Genomic DNA, 23,658 nt, shown 5'->3' with positions numbered 1-23,658 from the left:
CAACTGGGGGTCTGGCATCTCATTGTCCAGATACAGTGATCTGGTATGTTTTAGTTCCTTGATGCTATCTGGGAGGCCTGATGATTGGCTTCCTGAGAAAGGAACTCAGATAAGACAAATGTAACTTTCTCAAGTTTCAAGACTGGAAGGGTCAATTTCTATGTTTATTCAAGAGAAACGATTAACATAAGTTCTATGGGATAATTGGGCCAGTTTCAAGAATAAAAGATATGAATATAGACACTGAGAATCAGAAGATTGCAAAAGAATATTACAAGTAACTTTGTGCTAATAAATATAGTAGCTTAAATAAATAAAATGGCCAAATTTCTGGACAAAAGTAACGTAACAAAATGGACCCAAGAAGAGACAGCCTAAATAGTCCAAAAACCATAGAAAAAATAGAATCAGTAGTCAAAATTTCCACACAGAAATAATTTCATGATCTAATAGTTTTACTGACAAATTCTACTAAACATAGGAAACAAATATTTCAGAATATAAGAAAAGAAGTGTGAAAAAACCTTTTAAATGGTCCATTTTCAAGACATGATAAATCAAGTACTGACAGCCAGCCTGCAAATGTAACAAACTGCTCAGCTCATGTACCTAGAAGGTCACAATAAGCAAAGAAAATGTAGAGGTGGGGTCAGCTCATTAAAGAGAAGAAAGTTTCATTATTGGGAAATTGAAAATTAAGAGAGGAAAGGGACGGTTTATAACCTTACAAGGGGAATAATGAAACTTAGGCAACATTCGGGAAGATTTTAACCCCATAGTTCTCAACCAATGAGGAACTGGGAGAGGGACTTGTGTGGTGAGGGATAAATTACCTGTTGTGACTGCCCTGGATGTGCCTGCTCACCAGACGCCTGATCTTGCAAGACCGTTATTAAAAACTCTCACTTTTGCTGTTCTTCGTGCCTCTCAGTCCATTCTTTGGGTTTGGACGGGTGAGTGTGTTTCTCGCAACCTGGTGGTCCATCCAGGATCTCTGTGCCTGCATAGAGTGGGACTCCAGCCAAGAGGGGAGAGGCGTCTCAACCAATTTAGGTGGCCCGCTCTGTCTGGGTGTCCCAGCTCCCCACTGAAGCCATAGATAAACCTGAGACTGTTATTCAGGAGACAGTGGAGGTAACAGGGAGAAAAGCAAGCCCTGCGGCAACCAGGCAACCTCGTGCATGAGCCAAGATAGGAAAATTGGACTATAAGTACTGCCTTGGTAGTTGGGCATTTTCAAAGGTCGAGTATGTGTGTCTGAGATGTATCCTAGATACAAAGCAAGTGTGGAGTCGCAGTCTGTGGTTCCATTATCCCGCGAGGGAAACAGCTGGAGACAGACAAAGCAGTTGACTCACAGGGTGTAAAAGAAACCTCCAATAAAGGGGGTTGAGTACACAGGAAAACTCAGACATGAGGACCAGCTGAAAATGGGAAGCAAAAATTCTAGGCCTAGGGAACAAAGGAAGGAGGGAGCCAACGTGGCCCCCTCCAACATTCCCACAGATAATTCACTGGGAAGGATGTTACAGGCTTGGGGAAATAACCCCCAAACCATGGATAAGGAAAAACAAAAAATGATAAAGTATTGCTGTTTTATCTGGCCCAAAGACCCCGTTAGTATGCCTTCGGTCTTTTGGCCTAAGATTGGCTCAGATGAGGATTGGGTGTGCCAAGCTTTAATTCTCTATGTGAATAATAAAACCCCATCCTCACAAGAAGAGATGGGTTATGCTCTCTGCTGGATCAAGTAATTAGCTCCCATGTTCCCCCTCAAAGAAGAAAGGAAAAAAGGGATAAAGTAAGAAAGGAAATCAGAAAGAGAAAGGGGAGGAAACAGCAAATGTAGAGGGCCAGAGAGGGAGAGAAGGAGTTAAGCTGCTGACCCTGAAGGCAGGGGAGAGCCAGCTGCACAGCTGTGTGTGAGAGCTGGCTGCTAAAAACTTGATAAAAGCTGCTGCTGAATCTTTGTCGTCTCAGCAGAGCTGTCCGTCTTTGCAGACAGACAGGAGGGAGCCAGGGCACAGCACGGCTTGGCTCGTGCCCAGAGAGAGAAAGAGGAAGAAACTGAGTGTTAGGGAGAAAGGAAACAGGAGATGATAGAGAGAGAGAGAGATAGAAGAAGAGAAATGAACGAGAGAGAAACTGGAAAAGACAGAGATCAAAGAGAGACACAGAAGGTGAGACTGGGGAGAAAAATAATGTAAAAGGAAGGAAGAGTACAAGAGGAAGTGAGAGGATGTGGAGAGGTTGGCAGGGCTCGGGGAAGGTTCTGGAGGTTCAAGCAACAAGGAGGTGCAGGGAAAGGGTGCAATGAGGCCACTGAGGAGGGACAGAGCCCGGAAACTGGTGGATGCAAGTGAGAAAGGGATGTGGAGGAGAGTTTAGGATCAGGCTGCTTGAGGAGTAGTGGGTTGCCTACAGCAAAGTAGCTGTCTGTCAGCAGGCGGTAGAAAGGATTCAGGTTATGGAAGGGTAAATGGATGAGATAACCATTAAAGGTTTTGTTGTTGTTTTCCTGAGAGGCTGTAAGTCCACTGGGGGCAGCTGTCAGTAAGGCTGCAGAAGGGTTGGGGAGCTACATAAGGAAGATAAAATAGAAACTGCAGAAGATTGATGGATGGAATGAAAAACCAATTGAGGAATTACTGAGGGAAGCTCAGAAGGTCTTTGTAAGGAGAGGGGAAGAGAAGCAGAAACAAAAAGTGAAAATCATGGTTTCCACTGTGGAATAGGTAGTCAGAAAAAGGTTAGATCAAGATCTCCCTCGAAGGAGACGAGGGAATGATAGATTTCGACACAGGGAAAGAAGGGAAAGGCAGCGAAAAGCTCCTAAGACTATGAGTGGATGTTACAAGTGTGGAAAGCCTGGGCATTTTTAGAGAGAATGTCCTGAATGGAAGAAAAGGTGATCCCCCTCATGACCGTTGATGAGGACTGGGGGAGTCAGGGGTTCCTTTTGAGTAGGTCCCACCAGGAACCCTTGATAAATTTGAAGGTGGGACCTGAGGAGAAAAAGTGACATTTTGGGTTAATACTGGGGTGGCTCGCTCCTCCCTAATTCACCAACCAAGGGATACAGAACTCTCTAAGGGAAAATTAGCAGTATCAGGGGTAAGAGGGGAGGGATTTGAGGTTCTGATATTCAAGAAAATGTTAAATGGAACCACAACAAATTGAGGGGTCACTCTTACATGTTTCTGAAGCAGGAACTGACCTCCTGGGTAAAAACGTAGTTGTGAGGTTGGGTTTAGGATTAGGAATAGAGGAAGGACAAATAAAGGTAATGATGAGCCTCCTAATAGAGGAGAAGGAAAGAAAAATTAATCCCCTTGTGTGGGTTGGGGAAGGCAACAGGGGAGGGTTAAAAATCACACCCTTACAGATTGAACTAAAACAACCATGAGAAGTAGTTTGCAGGAGCAATATCCCATTGCTATTGAAGGGAGAAAAGACCTCCAACCAGTAATGGAGGGATTAATTAAAAATTGACTATTAGAACCTACATATCACCATAAAATATTCCTTTGTGTCGCTTATCTGGGAGGGAGAGTTTCTGTGTCTGTTCCCAGACATCTTCCAGCTGCAGGCATCTTCCCCCAGTCTGCTTTTAGCTTCCCTTAGTGTGCCTAAAGGGAAAGGAATGTGCTTATTAAGGCCCAGTGTTTCTACTGGAGCCCACTGTATGAATGTGAAGTTTGGTGATAACCCAGGAGTCTTCCCCTCTCCCTTTCTGTGCTTAAGCTGTTTATCTGTGATTTACAACCTCAACTTTCAGGCTGCCCTTTGTTAGAAGAGAGTGATTTCTTTGAACTGCATGAGCTTAGGAAGGAAGGTACCTCAAGGGTGTTAAGGGAAATTATGGAAGGTTTACAAATTAGAAGGGATTATCACACCCCTTGGCATCCCCCTTCCTCTGGAAAGGTAGAAAGAATAAATCAAACTCTCAAAAAGCATATCACCAAACTAATCATAGAAACTAAAATGCTTTGAACCAAATGTCTCCCATTAGCACTCATTAGGATTAGGACAGCCCCAAGAAAAGACTTGGGATTGTCCCTCTATGAGTTATTATATGGACTCGCATATTTGGACAGGGCTACAGATCTTCCTACTATGGAAACCAAGGACCAATTTTTAAGAAATTATATACTGGCCATATCCTCCACCCTGTCATCCCTCAGGTTAAAAGGACTTCTGACTCAAACTCTGCCTCTTAAATTCGTGGTTCACCACTTCCAGCCTGGTGACTTGGTGCTGATTAAGACTTGGAAAGAAGACAAGCTCCACCTAAACTGGGAAGGTCCCTATTAAGTGTTCCTAACCACTGAGACCACTGTGCAAACAGCTGAATGTGGTGGACTCACTATACTCCAGTCAAGGGACTGGTAAAAGAGACCCCAGAAGGGAGGGAAAAAGACCAGTGCATGGGTCACCTGAGGAACCCTTAAAGTTAACTCTGAGAAAAATGTAAAAAGAAAACATGAGGCCAGGCACAGTGGCTTATGCCTGCAATCCCAGCACTTTGGGAGGCCGAGGCGGGCGGATCACGAGGTCAGGAGTTTGAGACCAGCCTGACCAACATGGTGAAACCCCATCTCTACTAAAAATACAGAACTTAGCTGGGCGTGGTGGCACTCACCTGTAATCCCAGCTACTCAGGAGGCTGAGGCAGGAGAATCGCTTGAACCTGGGAGGCAAAGTTGCAGTGAGCTGAGATCGCACCATTGCACTCCAGCCTGGCGACAGGGTGGGACTCCATCTCAAAAAAACCCAAACAAACAAACAAACAAAAAACATGGGCTAGTTCCATTTCTGGAAGTTAATATGGCTGGGATGGGCTGCTATACAAAGACGAGAAGGTCAAAATGGAAACTGGCAGGGGCCTACTCCCTACCCAATCAGGTTGGTAATTAATGTAACGAAGACGGTAGCATCCCAGACTATAAGATTTGATGCCTGCCAGGTTTTACCTTGTGGGAATTTAGAAAATCAGAGATGGCTCTCACAGGCAGATAAATATCTTTGCCCTGAACCAGATACAAGGTACAGTAAGTAGAGTGTTACCCTGCCCCAGCTGGGATGACGTATGATGGACTACCCAATTTCAGGGTTGGACAGTAACATAGGGTAAGTAACTCTGAATTGGAGACCTTTGAAGAATAAACTACATGTGTCCAAGGGGCCAAGGTCTCCCTGCTAAATAACTGCCAGAATTTAGAATGCAATCCTATACTTATCACCATTGACAATCCAGCTGTTCTAGACCAAAAACCAAAAGTAGCATCTCAGGTATATGGGTTAGGGGCTGTCAACACAGAGAAAGACCCCCTAGGGTGATTTGTTCCCAAACTAATCAAGAACTCAACCTCCCATTTGACTGGGACTACTCCAAACCCAGGCTCTAATAAACACTTTACCAAACAATGACCCTAAAAGGGTAAAAACAATTGAGGTAAAGGATTTAAGGCAAAGCTTAGAAATTGAGACAGGGTACAGGGATGTGAATGCCTGGATCAAATGGGTCAACTTTTTGGTACAAGCCCTCAACAAGAGTAACTGCTACATGTGTTGCTGCAGGATGACCCCAGGCACAGGTGGTTCTGTTTCCCCTAGGATGGAATATTGATCCTAAAGGAATGCATTGCATGTTGGCTCTATGCCAGGATAAGGATGCTTGGGGAAATGAGACCTATAAGACTCTGTGATTGCTCTTTCCCACGTTGCAGAGGTCGGATCCCAGAGCAATCCCTTCATTCTCTGTAGGGAATATGAACCACTCCTCTTGCCTCTCTAGGCAGGGGGCAGAATTCAGTAAGCCTGTGGGAGAACTCCCAACTTGAACCTACATCCTAAACGTCACTGGTTAGTCAAGCAATGGCAATTATTCAGCTCTCCATATACCCCAAGCTGGTGATATTGTGGGTAAAGGAACCTCCATAACCTGTTACCATCCAATTGGACCGGAACTTGGGCTTTGGTCTCATTGGCCATTCCATTCACCCTGGCATTCCACAAGATACCTGAAAATACACATGGCCACCAAAACCAGAGAGATTTGACAAATTCTTTTGATCCCAATACATACGTTGACTTGATAGGAGTCCCTGGGGGTCGCCTAATAAATTTAAGGCCCGAAACCAAATACCTGCTGGGTTTGAGTCAGCACTCTTCTGGTGGTCAACTATTAAGATTGTGAATTGGATTAACTACATCTATTGTAATCAACAGAGATTCATCAGTTTTACTTGGAATGCACTCAAAGGGATGGTTAGCCAGTTTGATGCCACCAGCTGAGTGGCCTGGGAAACAGGCTTGCGTTAAGACATGATACTAGCAGAAAAAGGAGACGTATGTGTTATGCTGGGTGGAAAATGTTGTACTTTCATTCCTAACAATACTGCCCCAGATGGCACCATCACAAAAACTTTATAAGGGCTGACAACTCTAGCCAGTGAACTGGCAGAGAATGCTGGAATTGATGACCCATTTACATGTTGGGTAGAAGGTTGGTTTGGAAAATGGAAAGGCATGGTACCTTCAATCCTTAAATCTCTTATAATTGTGGCAGGAGTCTTAACAGCAGTGGGATGTTGTGCCTCTACGTCCATTCTTTGGGTTTGGATGGGTGAGTGTGTTTCTCACAAGAAGCAATACTTTCCAATTCATTTCATGAGGCTAGCAGAAGGTTCATACCAAACCTTGAGGAAGGTAACAAATGAAAATTACATGTTAATTTCATTTATGAATGTACATGCAAAAATCTTAAAGAAAATATTAGCACATTTAATTCAACAATTTATAACAAGTGTCATACATCATGAGCAATTTTGATTTATCCAGGAAGGCAATATTAGTTTAAATTTTTAAAAATTAATGTAATTAACACATAAGTGATGAGAGTTGAGTCATATAGGCAAATCTCAGTAAATGAAGGAAAAAGAGCTTTATATGATTTAACACAAATTCAAGAAAAAATATTAACAAAATATAAATTTCTTAACCTAATATAGAGCACTTATATCCCAAATAGACTTTTAAAAAAACTAACCAAACTTATTCTTAAATGTATATGAATTAACAAAGGGCCAACAAGAGCCAATTCCCAAAAAAAGAAAAAAAAGGTGAGCATATTTTCCCTACCAGTTATCAAGACTTACCACATAAAAATATATTATAATCAAAGCAGTACATTACTATGAAGGGAAAGACAAACTGACAAACTGACAAACTGAAGAGAAACAAAAGCAGATCTACACTTACATGCAGTAGTGATATTTTACAGGATGGTCATTGCAGATTAACAGGAGATGCTGCCAGAGCAATGGTTTATGAAAGTAGGAAAAAAAAAAAAGAGAAAGAAAGAACAAACTTGGACCTTGCCCAGCATCATCACTGATCATCCCTTCCTGCATTTACTCTTCTTTCACACACAAGTGTCTATCTCTGTGAACAGCAATACCATCCACCCAGTTACCCAAACTGTGAACCTGGAAACCCCCTTGCCTCCTTTTATTGCCCCAGCATCATATTCTATTAATCCTCAAGTCTGATAAACCTACTCTATCCCTCTTTTTACCCATCCTTTACTGCATTAACTCCTACGAAGGCTTCAGGACTCAGTTCTATGACATTTCTGAGTTAGGTTCTCCTCCCTATGTGGTCCCATCACACCTGTAACCTGTCGTCATACTTACACTATTGTAATTGCCAGTCTATATTTAGCTAAGTTTCTGAAGACCTGCTATAAATTATTCGAGGAAGAGTATCTTGTGTGGTTCATAGTTTTATTTTTGGTGCATAATATCATGCCTAGAATATATGGTAAACATTCAAAAATATTTGAAGAATACGTGAATTAATCAATAAATGATTTTATGGATAAATTGATACAAACTAAATTAAAAAGTAACTGAATTCTACAACTGAAACGTGAAATGTGTTTATGTTCATTATTTTATTTTTGCAATATTCTCCAAATATATTCCTTTTTTGCCAATTAGATCTAGTTTAAGGTGGCATTATTTCAGGCTATTTTAAAACCACTTTTGTCTCATTCCTTCTTCACACTGATTGAAGATATTTAACATGTAAGCAAAAGTATTCCAAGTTCATTCGGTTCTATTTTTCGAGAATGATGTTTCTCTGAGAGGGAATAAATCATTCATCTTGCAGCATAACACAGGTTGTTACAGAAATTTTAAAAATAATTATCTTTCCTCTTCAAATAAAACATTAATTAGAATTGTCTGGAGCATCTTAGGTACCCCAATACATTTTTGCTGAATGAATGAGAGATTAAAGGTATAAACTGTGTTTAATATTTTTAAAAATCTAGACATGACCCTTCTTCTGTATTTATTATTATGTTTTTGTCATTTCTTTCTGAAGGAGTTTGATTGGCCAATACAAGGACTGCTTGTTCCGAGCAGTCCTCCCATGAAGAAACCCATCTGTAAGACAGCAGAGCCATATGCCCCTGTGCGACTCAGAGTTTTGCAGAATGGAGAGAAGAATAAAAATAGATCCGTTACTATCCTTGGTCCAGATATCTCACCTGGACGGAAAACGCAGTAAGAACAACTTGTTCATACTTATTAAATACACTTTCTAGTTTGTACAGATTTTTGTGTTCTTAATTATGGATGTTTTTCTGTGGGAATTCTGTATTTATTTAGCAAAACGGCTCCCATATTCATATTTGAAGATGAAAATAGAGACTAGGACTCATTTAGTTTCTTCATCAGGAATTTGATTTGAACTCTGCTAATTTAGAAGATAATGGATTAGAAATGAGTAGCTCTGATTTTTTAAAAGTTCTATTTTTAAAAATTCTGTGATCAACGTATATTTGAATTAGCATTTTTGTTTGAGTTTTATAAATGTGTCTTGAAATAATTGAACTCAACATCCTTCTCAAACATAATTTTGTAACTCCTTATATAAGTTAAATTATACACAATTATGTTTAAATCTTTAGAATATTTAATGAACAAATACAGCTGTCAAAAGTATAACTTTATATAATTTATAGTCTTCCTTGGAATAACATTTTAAAAGTTTATCACCCTAGAAAAACATTTATTGACACTTTAGCTTACCTTATTATTGGGATAAAATTTTCCCAATAGCCAATATTTTCTCCAACATTGGAGAAAAATCGCCTGCTGTCTTTTCATTTCGTTTTATGACAAAAGGCATCATAGATCATTGAAGAGCTCTGATGTAAAGAATGAGTTAAACACATTGTTTCTCATATTATTAGCAGCCATATTACCTCTTGACCTTTCTTTTGAGATGTTTAGAATATTTGAGGCTGCTATAATAGTTTAATATTACTTTCTTCACATTGATTAAATATACTTCATACATCGCTGAACAATGAGTAACATTCAGATTGGCTGACCACTGAACTGCCTGTAAAGATGATAAAGTAAAAAATTAATCTTCAGAGTAAAGTCAAGCCTGAAATTGAATTCTTTGACGCATACATTTCATACTTAGCTCATTCTGCTAGATGTAAAATGTGAGGGTAATGTCCTTAAAGTAGTGTATGACTCTTCAAAAGTAACACCCAAAGTTAACACAAAATTTCTGTTTCTTCCTACATTCATTATTTTTCTTGTTTTCTATCTTTAATTGTGGTTCAAAGTTACATACAGATATTATCTTATCACATCAATGTTTTAAAATGCATGGTTCAGTCAGGTAATCCGAACAAATTTTAAGAGATTGAAATGGTAAATTTGGACAACTGTTCTAGCAGAGAATATGTGAAATGCTGTGCTGCCCATATGCTATGCTCATGGAACAGTATGTCCCAGTTCATCACGTATTCAGGTATTAGAGTTACTTGTTCACCATATGAATTAATTACTCCCAAATAATTAAAATACACTGGCATACACTTAACACTAAAACTCTACTACATATAGTTTAATTTCTCTGCTGATTCAGAAAGTGTTCTATAATATCATCAATAGAATTCCCCCACCCCTAGAGCTGGATGTAAGTACTGGTTCACAGAAGGTTTAAATGGAAGGTCTTGGGTTACATTGCAGGGTGGCTGGTTGTCCAGCTTCAGAGAGCTCCGTTAACATGGTTATCTGTATGAATGGCATCCTAGAGTTGTGCCAGGCAGAAGCCCTGCTGTGCCTTGGTGTATTTAATAAATACAAGTTACACATCTTCCAGAAGAAATAACTTCTAGTGACATATATTACTTGCATTAACCTGAAATTTATTTATAAGAAGGAGTGTTGGGCTGTTTAGTGTCTCTACAAGCAAAATCATGCTGGAAGTATGAAATATAGATATACTTTAACCAAATCTTGCCCTAGTAACATGCTGTCCTTTAGCTATTTAATAATTTACTGGAGGTAGTTTTGAGGAGTTTTTGTTGTTGTTATTGGTTCTTTCATCTACAAAGCCTAAGGAAAATCAAATCGTATTTGTTCATTACTTAGTCGGTTGTTACTCTAGTGAGTGACAAGATCTTGTCAATTAGTCTTAATAGTGACTGTCGAGTTTATATAAGTTAAGACCTTCATAATTTTTCTTGTGTCACAGGCAAATTTTGTCTCTCAGAAATGTAAGTTAAACAAGAAAAATTTTATAAGTTACATTTAAGGAATTTTAAGAGGAAAGGCCCCAGATGAGGCTTTGAAGTAAATTTTATATTTTAGATGATTTCAATATATATATTACTTATTAGTAAGTTATGATCTCTGAACTCACTTGAGCTCCTTAGTAGAGCTTGTAAGTCCTTTTATGACCTATCCCTGCATATTTCTCTAGCTCTATTTCCTATCAGCACTCCCCCAATTCCCACTCTCAAACCACCCACCACCACTTTCCAACACTTCCTATGTGCTTAAATAATAAAAGTCTTTTGAAAATGAGTTTAGATTTCCTTTCCAGATGTTGACCCTGAATGAGACACTCTCTCCTCTCGAGTTAGTTATGGCTACTGTGTATTCCACTACTCCAGCCCTGGGCCTTCCACCAGTTCAGCACCTATCATTCAGTTTCATGATTATCTGCTTATGTTCCATCCATGAGATAGAGAACAGGGATGCTTCATTCATAGCAGATGTACAATCTGCTATGTTATGATCATAGATCATTGTGTTCTGATGAATCAAGTATTAAGGTACTAGGGAGTCACTTTGTTAGCCACATGATTAAGGGCCTACATAGGCCTTAAATTAGTGACTACTGAACGAATGAATGGTTAGCTATATTTGATCACCATTTGTAATGAAAGAACAATTAATTATAAAGTATTTGATAACTATTTCATTTAATAAAATATAGATTCTAAAAAATGCACAAAATAGTTTCCTATTTTGAGCAGATGTATATTCAAATTAAGCATCTTTTTCTATGATCATCATTATTTGTTTTTCAGTCTAAGAATTTTAAATTTGGGGTTAATAATAAGACAATATATGAATAAAAAATTACAGGTAAAATGAATGCAATCTCTGAATTTTCTTCAAAGTTGAAAAATTTATATTTCATAGTGTTCAGCATTATTAGAAGAGAAATAAAATAGTGAAAATGTATTGTTTTACAAAATTACTCATAGTATAAATATTTATGTAATAACATGTCATGTTATGTAATATTTAAAATGAAGTTAAATATTTCATTGTGATAGTTTTTGAAACTGTATATTTTAAAGAAAGAGATTACTTTAGGGCAAATCATGATAAATTAAGACCTTATAATTTTTCACATATTAAAGTATGTCAAGAGATAATTGACAATGTATTCTGAGATATCAGTCGAATCTCGGATCATTTGTTTCAGAAGTGTTCACACTGAAAAGAAAGAGAAAATCTGTGTCACTAAATATTCTGAAACAGAAATGGACCAGGTAGAATTTCACCAATTTTTGGAAAGGTAAATACTTAATATCCTAAATGCAAATGCTTTTTCCATTTAAATACCTGAATGATTATTTATAACAGATAACATACTATATATATGGTATATATGATATATAGTGCATACTATATATGTACTCAAATACATACTATATATAGTATATATACACATACTATATACTTATATATATACTTAAATACATACTATATATATAGTATATATATAGTACATACTATGTAAGTATATATATACTTAATATATATAGTGTGTAATATTTGGTTTATATTTGCTTGCATTAAGGGTGGGGTAGTGAAATTTTATGTTTTACCTATTATAAACCAATTTAAATATATATAAAAATTGGTTTATAATAGGTTAAATATTATATATACACATACGTATATCTATTACATATATACACATATGTACATCTATTACATATGTGTATATATTACATATGTATTACATATGTATATTACATATGTATTACATATGTATTTTACATATGTATTACATATGTATTTTACATATGTATTACATATGTATATTACATGTGTATGTTACATATTACATGTACTACATATGTATATTACATATGTATTACATATGTAATACATAATACAATTACATATGTACATAATACAAATTACATATGTACATAATACAAATTAGGTACATAATACAATTACATATGTACATAATACAAATTACATATGTATTACATAATACATGCATTACATGTGTATATTACATATGTATTACATAATACATGTATTACATTTGTATATTACATATGTATATATTACATATATATACATGTGTATATATTAATACATTACATATATACCTACCTAAGAAAACTGGTTGTTAATATAATGATTCTGGAGTTTTTAATCTGTGGAATATATAAACTATGTGAGCCTATGATACCAATGGTAATTAATACAATGTTTTTCCCCAAAATGTCAAGGTCTATCAAATTCCCCTAGCTTTCTGAATGGCCAACTCTGTAAATATAAGTTAATCTCATTTAAAAAACATATTTCACAATTTACAGCAACTTTCTTTGGTTTATATTTGCTTGAATTAAGAGTGGCATAGTTAAATTTTTATATTTTACCTATTATAAACCAGTTTTTAAAACATGAATGTCTTAGTCTGTTTTGTGTTACTATAAAGAAATACCTGAGGCTGGTTAATTTAGAAAGTAAAAAGGTTTATGTGGTTCATGATTCTGATGGCTGGAAAGTTCAAGATTGGGCATCTGCATCTGGTGAGGGCTTCAGGCAGCTTCCACTCATGGCAGAAGGTGAAGAGGAGCTGGCAAATGCAGAGACTACATAGAGGAGAAGAAGTAAGAGAGAGGGGGAAGGTGCCAGCATCTTTCTAACAATCAGCTCTGAAATAACTAATAGAATGAGAATTCACTCATTTCCAAGGGGGGGCATTAATCTATTTATGAGGGATCTTCTATCATGACTCAAACACCTCTCATTAGGCCTCATCTCCATCATTGGAGATCAAATTTCAATATGAGGTTTGCAGAGGACAAACATCTAAACCATAGCACTAACGTATATTATGTTTATGAAATATGTTGTAATTTTTTAAATCAGTATTTTTCTACCAAATCAAGAATTAGATCACTGCTGAAAGGTTGGAGCACTTGGTATGAACTTTTTTGCAAAGTATGCCTTGTCAAATATGAGGGAATAGTTTTATTGAGTTTAAGGGAAATTATGCTATCTTTGGTTATTTAATAATTCACTCTAGACAATTTTGAGGTTCTCTTTGTTGTTGTTGATTTTTCCATCTACAAAACTGAGGTATGATCTAATAGTATAATAAGTTCCATTTTAGAATAATAGATACAGAACTTTTGTTGTTGGTGGTACCTTCTACTTTCTGTAAAGTTGCTGGCAACATAGAATATTGGAAAGACCACTGGATTAGGAGGAAAAGGAATTTATTTTAACCCCAGCATTGCCACTAACTAGCTGGAAGTCTTCAGCAAAGCCTTGTCCTTCTCCAAGGCTTGTTTTCCTCAACTGTTAACAGTCATCTGTTGTATTTATATTATGTAACATCAACCGGTGTAGGATGTTCTGCTGGAGGTTTTTGGTGTTTTTCTTTCTTTTTCTTTTCTTTCTTTCTTTTTTTCTTTTTTTTAGAACAAGGCATTGCTTGCTCTCAAGGAACTCCCAACTAACTTTTGGGGAAGAAAATTTGCTTAGTGAAACAATCAGAAAGCCACATGCAGCAGTATTTAACCATACAGAATTGAAAATGATCAAGCGATCATTATATGATGATATATTTCCTGGTTTATATATAACCAGGAAAGAGAGAGAACATTGTAAGGGGCAGCTCTCAGAGAAGGCCACAGGGAGAAGAAAGAAAATGAGACAAAAATCCAAAGCAAGAAGATAAAGAAAAGGAGAAAGCACGTGACCATAGCTTCTCAAAGGTTTTGTTACGGTTTGGAAAGAACTGAAAGAGTGTAGAACAGCTCCTGGGGTGGGGTGTCCTGGCAAGTGATTAGCTTAAGAGCTCCACTGCTGTGGAGCTGTAGCTGACTGCGGATCTGGGAGGCATAGCTCCTTTCTTTAAAAATAGGGATCTTGCTATGTTGCCCAGGCTGATCTTGAACTCCTGGCCTCAAGTGGTCCTCCTATCTTGACCTCCCCAAGTGCTGGGATTACAGGTATGGACCACCATACCCAGCCTGTTTTATTTACTTCTAAGCTAACCTTAGAGAAATGGAGGGCCTGATTATCTGTTTAATTGCTTTATCCCATTGAGGATATAAAATTTAGAAACATTCTTTATAAAGCTATGTCTTGCTGATGAGCATAAAGTCAACTTTATGTAATTTTGTGTTAGAATGTAAACAGTATATTCTAACACAAAATATATTTAGCAAGAATCTTCTACTTCTTCCATAGGTGGGATATCCTCACAGTATTGTTTAGAAAATGCTCCATCAGTCTCCTGTAGCTCTACTTTTTCGTCACAATTCCATCTATTTACATCTGTCCTAAAGCTTGCTGTCTAGGCTCCAGCCTCTCCCACCTCCAGCCCATTTTCCACCTTTCTGACAGTTAACTTTCGGAAAAGCAGGCCTGATAACACCACATATCTGCTCTAATGCCTTCAATGGCTTTCTGCTGCTTATGGGCTAGAAGGCAGGTTCCTCAGTCTAGGATCCTAAGTACTTTCAGTTGGTTTCTATTTTCTTTTTCAGTTTCATCTGGTCCATACCCTCCTCATGTCCATACACTCAGCTCCAGTCTAGCGCTTTTTGATGAAATCCTGTTTATCCATTAAAACCCAACCCAAATGCCACTCCCTTAGATAAGCCTTCTCTGGAAAAATTGTCTTCCCCTCTGTTCTCACAGCACGCTGGCCAGGTGCCTATGGCAGCACCTACGACTTCATATTACACTTCAATTGCTCACCTTTCTCTACCCTGACCAGATTCAGAGCTCCTCAGGGAACTACAAAACTGTCATTCATCTCAATATCCACAGGGCTTGTCCAGTGCTTGTTTGGGAGGGCAGGGGGTTGTGGGAGTGGGAAATCAGTGTTCAGTGTTTAACCAGGCTAAAAACGTCTGTTTCAAAGGTAGTTGAAACAGACTACCCTCTGGTGGAGGGAGCTGAGGAACTTGGTGACAAATTAGACTTTGACAACCTTGGAGAAAGAACAAGACTACATCAGAAAAAGCCAAGGAAAAATTTGTTTAGGTAGGAGAAAGAACGCAGGCACAGAAATAGAAAAGTGTGGGGCATACCAAGGAACTAAAAGTCAATAGCAGTGTGTCTAGCTATTTATTGGTCACGTCGGGGACTGTGCTAAGAGCCCTTTTCAAAATCAACCTTTAATCTTCACAGAAACCCTGGAAGGTAAGAAATCTAGCCTTAGACAGGTTAAATAATTTGCCCAAGTGCCACAATTTGGAGAGGAAAATGAGACTCAAATGGGTCTGATGGGCCCCAGAGTCCAGCTTATGACTAACAGTCCTGCAGACAGAGTTGTCATTATGGATTCAGGCCCCAGATTTCTTTTATTTTCCTCTCTTTGCTGCTGGAAGCTTTCTGTATGCAAGGTCAATTTTTATGTCTTTTCTTACAGGTGCACTGAGATTTTAAATTTACCTTCTGCAGCTCGGAGATTGTACAATGAAAAGGGGAAGGAAATATTTGCCTTAAAAGACCTGCAAAGAGATGAACTGGTAAAGACATGGATTTGAAACTGGCAATATTAATTTATTAATACCCCATCCGAGAAAGAATCCCCTTAAATATAAGTCTTCAAATGCTTACCATTTTAATTCTTATTTTCTCTCAGAATTATCCTAACTGAGCAAACATCAGAAAGTAATACTAACAGCTAACATTATTCAGAGCTTCCTATATGTCTGGCATGGTTTTCAGAGTGGTATATAAATTAAACTTTTTTTTTTTTTTTTGAGATGGAGTTTCACTCTGATACCCAGGTTGGAGTGCAGTGGCGCAGTCTTGGCTCACTGCAACCTCTGCCTCCCATGTTCAAGCAATTCTTCCACCTCAGCCTCCAGAGTAGCTGGGATTATAGGCATGTGCCACTATGCCTAGCTGATTTTTTGTATTTTTGGTAGAGATGGATTTCAACATGTTGCTCAGGCTGGTCTCACACTCCTGAGCTCAGGTGATCCACCTGCCTCAGCCTCCCAAAGTGGTGGGATTACAGGTGTGGGCCACCGCGCCCGGCCGAATTAATCTACTTAATGTTCATCATGATCCTAGACTCTAGAAATTAAGGAAGACACTGGAGAAGGCCAAATTGTTAATCCTTTGTAATTTCTATCTCCTGCTCTGAAGGAGGTAAATTCTCTACTCTTTTTGAGACCTTCAAAATTTAGTTGTTTAATGGTTTTTTACTAAATGGTAATTTCACTTTTTCAGGACAAAATTATGTCTACTTTTTTCATACACTCTATTTGGTGACTGGAGAAGGCTGAAAAGTGGAAGGACTTTAGCAGCCCAGCCTTCCCCCTCATTTATAGAATTTGAGGCATTGGTTTGAAAAATTAAAAAAAAAGATACCTTCCTTGATTGATGCCTACAATTCTTTGAACAGAGAACAAAGCTTGTACCATTTCGTCAGACCTCAACTCAGGCCCTGAACCTAAATACTGGAGAGAGTCTTAAACAGAAGTATCAATGGCCAACATCAGAGGCAGAATCGCAGGGTGGAGAGTCTGTTGTTCTCAGAGACTGCTAGATCTCATTTTGAATCCTAATGCCATCTCTCCAAGTGTTTTGTTTGTTTGCTTTTAGTGTTTTTGTTTGTTCTGCTGTGCTATTCACTGTGGGTTTTTTAGAGAATGAATTTAAGGTAGATTACATTAAATCATACAATACAAAAAGTTAATTTAATGGTAAGTATAGATGAGGCCACCATGGCAAAGCAGGTATGAGTGGAAGGAGGATAAGATGGAGCCAGGAGTGATTGTATATTTGCTAGAAATTAATCTGTCACTGCTCTGAAGAGTAACATGAAGATGGAAACATAAACAGTTAGTTACATGATTAAATATGTCCAAAAGAGAAAAAGAAATCCGTTGTTCAAAATAAGAAATTTTTGCCTGGGTGCGGTGGCTCATACCTGTAATCCCAGCACTTTGGGAGGCCGAGGCGGGTGGATCACCTGAGCTTAAGAGTTCAAGACTACCCTGAGTAACATGGCGAAACCCTGCCTCTACTAGAATACAAAAAATTAGCTGGGCATGGTGGCAGGTGCCTGTAATCCCAGCTACTCAGGAGGCTGAGGCACGAGAATCACGAGCCCTGGAGGCAGAGGTTGCAGTGAGCCGAAAGCATGCCACTGCACTCCAGCTTGGGCTACAGAGTGAGACTCCATCTCAAATAATAATAATAATAATAATAATTATTATTATTATTATTATTATTTAAAGTTTCCCCTGGGTCTTCATACACAAAATGTCGAATGTTTGTAATAATGACTTTGCAATGATCAGAAAAGGCAGCACTGAGGTTCTCTTTCTTCTTACTGAGCCTTTCTCAATATATCACTTTCTTTTCTCATCTTTAAAGAAATATTTATCCATTTAAGGACATTTAAGAAATACATATAAGCAAAAAAAAAAAAAAAGGAGAAGAGGAAAAGTATTATCCATAATCTTGTCACCTGGCAATAGCCACATTGGCATTTTTGTGTTTGTACTACAAATTCATTTATACCAGGGGTCATTAAATGTTTTCTGTAAAGAATGAGATAGTAGATATTGTAGGTTTTGTGGGCCATATGGTGCCTGCTGTACATCAGCTCTGCTCCTGATGCATGAAAGCAGCCATAGACAATGTGTAAATGAATGGGAATAGCTGTGTTCTAATAAAACTCTACTCACAAAAACAGGCAGGGGACCAGATTTGGGTTTTAGGGATAGTTCGCCAATCTCTAATTTTGCCAATCTGTAATTTACTCCTTCCTTCCTTCTTTCCTACCTTCCTCCGTCTCTCCCTCCCTCCCTCCCTTGCTCCCTTCTTTCCTCCCTTCTTTCCCACCTCCTTCCCTCCCTCGCTCCCTTCCTCTTTTCTTCCTTCCTTCCTTCTTCTTCTTAAACAATTATTTTTTAAACTTTAATTTTGAAATAATTATAGATTCACAGGATGTTGCAAAAATAATACGGTAATATACAAAGATAGTATTTTCACTTAATACAAAACTCTTGAAATTCATCAAAGTTGTTGCCTTTATCAGCAGTTTGATTTTTTTGAAAGTACTGAGTGGTACACAGTTTTCTTTAATCATTCACCTATTATATTAATAGGACATTTTGATTTTTTTAATTGTTTCCAGTTTAGATTATTACAGATAATGCTGCTGTGACAATTATATACAGGATAAGAGATGCTTTGTTTGATAGGTGTATGTTTCATGTGGAGAACTCTGGATCAATCCTGACCTGTCCATTGCTCAGCAAAAGAAACAAATATTCCTGAGGAACCTAGAATCAGACATTGCCAAAATTCAAATCTTCTGCAGCACACATAAAATAGAAGGTAAGCATTGGAATTATTTACCTTAATATATTCAGCCAAAATGAAATGCTTGATGATATTGCTTTTTAAAAAGTCAAAGTTTGTTTAAACAAGTAATATTTCACCTCTGCATCTTGCTGTTTAACTCTTTAAACTAAATTATATGTTTGACAGGGTTGAGTATTTTAGTTCACACTACAGTTTGAATGTGCAAAGAGAACATCATCTTTTTATTTTGTCGTTAACAGATCTGACCTTCTTTGTGAGCCTTATGCATTCTCTAATCATGTTTACATTTTGTTCCATCCATTAATTTAATTAGTCCCTTTAGGGAGAGCTTTCAGATTTCTCTGTCTCCAGAATCTCACGTTAAGTTCCACTCTAAGATAGAAAAAAAGCACTTGGGTTGCAGATCTTCTTGCTTCCTGGGCTCTACTGTCTGAAGTCGATGACTGGAGTGACTTATGGTTCCTTCTGTTGGTTCAGACGATACTCTGGGTGGGTGTGCTTCCTCCCTGATTCAGCCTTCTCTCTGCTTCCTGTGGCCCTCTGGAGCCTGACTATGACTGAGTGGTCATCTCATCACCTCTGCAGTCCTTGCTACAGAGCCACCTCACCCCTGCTTGGCATCCACTTTTGGAAAGCTCCCCAGAAAGATTCTCAGCAACTCCTGGGTCTTAGCTGCACCTCCCAGAAACCAGATCCCAGTTCACGTGGCTGGCTGTGCCTCAGATTGGAGTAGCAAGGGTAGCTCAAAAGGGGACAATGGGCAGTGTCCTCACTGTTTCCCCAGTTTAACTAAGATACCCAAAGTGAAGCCTGTAGAGAGAATCAAGACATGCTGTGCTAGTTTTCTGGCTTTCTCTGTCTTGTGCCCCAGATCCCCTCTGGCCCAGGAGTGATGGTTTTTCTCCAGGTCAATCCTGAAGTTAAACTCTTGATACAGTAAGTGGGAGCTACAGGCTTTTGGAGAAACCATAGATCATGAATGTGTCATCCTGACTTCCACGTTCGATGGCAGTATGCTGTTTGAATGTCAAAAACTATCTTTGGACTTTTGCTTTTCTTTTATAAAAGTTCTAATTTCCTCATGATCTTCCTCCTTCCATTAAGTTTTCTCCAGGAACCAGGACAAAAGTCCATATAGAGAAAAGAAAAAGAGAAAAAAAATTAGTATAATTTAAAACATTGCCCTATTATATATATTGAACACCGTGTAGTAAAACTTTGCATGTGTAATTCAAGGCTTTCTCTGGGACTGGGACTGGGACTTCCACTGATGAGTTTTGGATCCCAGAGAATGATCTAGAAACATATATCTAAATAATGTAGCCCATTTGAATAATTACGATATATGATAATTAACTGATCTTTGGAAAGACCTATTTTTAGTATTTTTGACTAAGAATATCTTGACAGTAAAGAATCTATAAAAATTAAAATTAAATTCAACCGAGTTTAATAAGTAACCTATGAATAGACCAAATAGATGGAATTCTTTTGCATTTGTATTTTAGTGTGTGTTTTTAAATTCCTGATGCTCTGCAATTGTAACTAATATGTCTTTGCAATTTGTGAATTTCTGCTCAGCTCTTGTTTTAGAAGTCCAAAGTGACATTGTATCTGGAAGCAAGCTTGCTGTGCATAAACCTGTAGCAATTTTTGGAGAAGAGAAGCAAGTTACAGAACCAGAAGAAAAGCAAATGCAAGAAGATCCTCTAACAACGGAAAATGCTTCCAGTGAAATTCTGTAAGTAATCAGTGTAGCCTGAAAAGCTACCTGGCTGCTTTTTGAACTCAGCTCATTAGCCCGATAACAGCACAGAGCCCATGCAGGGAGCTCATGCCAAGTTTGTGAAACTAATGGCAGCTGAAGAGCTAGTATTTAATTAGTTTTCCGGCAAAATGATACAACCACAGCTTCAATGTCCAACCATCACAATGATCTATTTTCAGTAATATTGTTACAATGTTATTATTTTTAAGAGGCTAGAATTTTAGGATAGTAGGCATTTATTTGAGGAATTCATCAAATTTTGTTTCCATAATCATTGACTTCAGGATAAATTAAACTTCTTCCCTAAGTTCAAGTTAGACACATGTTAATATACAGTTATCATTCTGGATCATTGAAATAGCTTTCTGATTTCTCTCTATTGCCGTAATATCTTCCTTCCAATTCCCCTCTAAGTTAAACTGTAGACAATTAACTTTCTAATGCACAATCCTTTTCACATAGTTTTTTAAGGGCTACCTATTGCAGACAGAAAAACCTATTCATCTGGAATCCCAAGGCCTTCTGACTCTGGTTCATGCCTGTCATTGACCCTCATTTGCATTCCCATGCCCGCTGTCTCTTTCTGCCACATGAATTCCAACCTCCAGCTCAGCAACGACAAGCTGTCGCCTGCATATTGCACATTCTGTTTATGTTCTGTTGCAGACCTCTGAGCCACATATGAATTTCTCTCCACTGCAGTGCCTTTACTTGCCCCGTACTTATCTGTAGAATGATACTTTAGCATTGAAGTCAATTACAGCAATGACTGTACGTGGCAATGTGCTTGTCAGTCCCTCTCCCCCTTGCCTACCCCTCCCTCTACCAGCCTGGGAACGTTGAGGGCAAAGACTCTGTCACATTTCTAATTATCATTTACTGAATAAATGAATGAAAGATTGAATGTGTTTCCAAATTATAAAACCAAAAATACCTGGCCAATTACCTCTGCAATAATTGTGAAAATAATTTATATATCATTGTTATTAATTGTTTCTATCCTCAATTATAAGAATATGAACTTTTATTTTAGGAACCAAACTTCCTCATTTGGATGGGTGATTCAGTTGGTCTTATGACTGACACTAACAAAGGCACCAGAAGGCATTTTTCAGAGAGAATGATTGGTCCTAGATGGCATCTTTCTCAACAGTCAGGGAATTGACCACGAACTTTCACATCCCCTTCTAAAGAATGTGTCATCTAGCCTCTTAGTCTGCACTTGGAAAAAAATAAACAGAAAGTAAGAAAAAAGAAAGAAACATTTTTGAGAGCAAAGATCGTCATTGTTCTGAATCAGAGATTTCATGAAGGCCTGGAGTCCTTGAGGTTAAAAGTGATTGGGTTCTCTCAGAGTACAATGCAGGCATCTCCTGCATATTCCAAGCAGGCTCTTTTGCTCAAGCCTCTTCTTGAATACTCCTAATAACAGAGAGATCACTGTTTTCAAGGAGGCCCATTCTAACATTTAAATAATTATTTAGACCGTCTCCATCTTATTATTCCATATGTTTCTCTGTACTATGCCCTATACCTCTTCTACTTGGCAGCCCTTAAACTGTTGGAAATATTTTTTAATATACAGGGTTATCTATTTTCCAGGCTGTCACTAGTCATTTGAACCATTTCTGATGACATGATCCTGAAATAATCCTAAATCATCTTGCATTAGGAAGTCACTGTAAGATTTTTCCCAGACTTTCTTAAATGTGCTTGTTTGGAGTTTTTTTGCATATTTGAAAAATGGGATGATTTAAGGAGGGACATGCATAAAGCCAGCAGCTAGAACATCAATCTAGAAGGATCCTTTTTGATTGCTTTTTTATCATAAAGGTGTCCGGCACAAACAATAAGAAAAATGGAAAAGAAATTCTAGTAGCACTTGTCTATTTTGTGCTTTGCAGGAAAAAAAGACTTTTGGAACATAGAGAATGGGGGAAACTTTCTCATTTCCTCACTCAATCACAGGTACCTGCCCACCTCTTCAGCCTCGTCTAGAACTACCATCCCCTCACTCACTGCATACCTATCACACCACTGTCTTTCTGTTCTTCAAATGGGCTAACCATAATCTTGCTTCATAGCCTTTTCATTTGTTCTTTTCTCTGCTTGGAATGCTCTCCCTCTAGATCCTTACATGGCTGGCCCCTTCCTATTGTCTTTGTCTCAATTCAAACATCACCTCTCAGAGAAGCCTTCTTTGACTCCATTGCTAATGTAAACCTTACCCCATCCCAGTCAATTTCCATTACAATATCCTATTTTGTTCAACTTATGGCATTTATCTTGTTTATTCATTTACTTGTCTATTTAATCTCTCCTCTTCCCACTAGAATGTAAACTCCATGAGCACTGATAACTTACCTGTCTTGTAGATGTTCAATAAATATTGACTAAAGGAGTGAATAACTAACGAATGGTTTGTTCTATGAATGAACAAATTAATAAAGCAAGATGGACTGAAAAATGACTGTTCTAAAACTGACTTGACTATACCTCATTTGCCAGGAAGTTCAAGAGCTGATAGAGAAATTCTGAGTAAGAAAGTTAAACATCTGGATTTGGGTAAAGAATCTTGTTTGCATCCTGCTAACTTTGTTAAAACTAAGAATGACTTTTTTTTTTTTTCCTTTTCCCCAAAGAAATGGAATTGATGAGAAAGCTGTGCTTTTTATTTTTAACACAAGATGGCGCTGTTGTTTTTTTAACTGTAAAGGGAGAGGTTTGCCTTCAGAAGCCGCTTGTGCTGCCTGCAGTTCTGAATGAGGCAGTGATTACCCACCAATTTCATATCCACATGTAATACTTCTATTACATTTGAAAAGAGTACGGTCAGCTCTGCTAGCACAGGAATTGTCCCTGAAGATTTTGGTAATTTAATAATGCTTGTAGTTACATCAAATTATGACAAGCACCTTGGTGATCAGTCTGTCCCAGAGAACT

General features: G+C 37.9%; 1 protein-coding gene across 10 annotated transcripts in view; it reads left to right on the top strand.

The window, feature by feature from the left end:
* DCDC1 (doublecortin domain containing 1) overlaps positions 1–23,658 on the top strand; it is a 490,806-nt gene that overhangs the window by 412,474 nt on the left and 54,674 nt on the right. For 8 of the 10 annotated variants that reach the window (XM_016920609.3, XM_016920606.3, XM_063783960.1 and 5 more), the window contains 5 exons: positions 8,392–8,573; positions 11,815–11,907; positions 16,027–16,126; positions 18,824–18,959; positions 20,529–20,688. In XM_016920609.3, coding sequence (XP_016776098.1) covers positions 8,392–8,573; positions 11,815–11,907; positions 16,027–16,126; positions 18,824–18,959; positions 20,529–20,688 — 671 coding nt within the window. The remainder of the gene's footprint in view (positions 1–8,391; positions 8,574–11,814; positions 11,908–16,026; positions 16,127–18,823; positions 18,960–20,528; positions 20,689–23,658) is intronic. The other 2 variants (XM_009460183.4, XM_016920610.3) reach the window with 1 other exon arrangement.

Source organism: Pan troglodytes, chromosome 9 (genome assembly GCF_028858775.2).
Source record: "Pan troglodytes isolate AG18354 chromosome 9, NHGRI_mPanTro3-v2.0_pri, whole genome shotgun sequence".
NCBI lineage: Eukaryota > Metazoa > Chordata > Mammalia > Primates > Hominidae > Pan > Pan troglodytes.
This window is presented reverse-complemented; position numbering and strand designations above follow the sequence as displayed.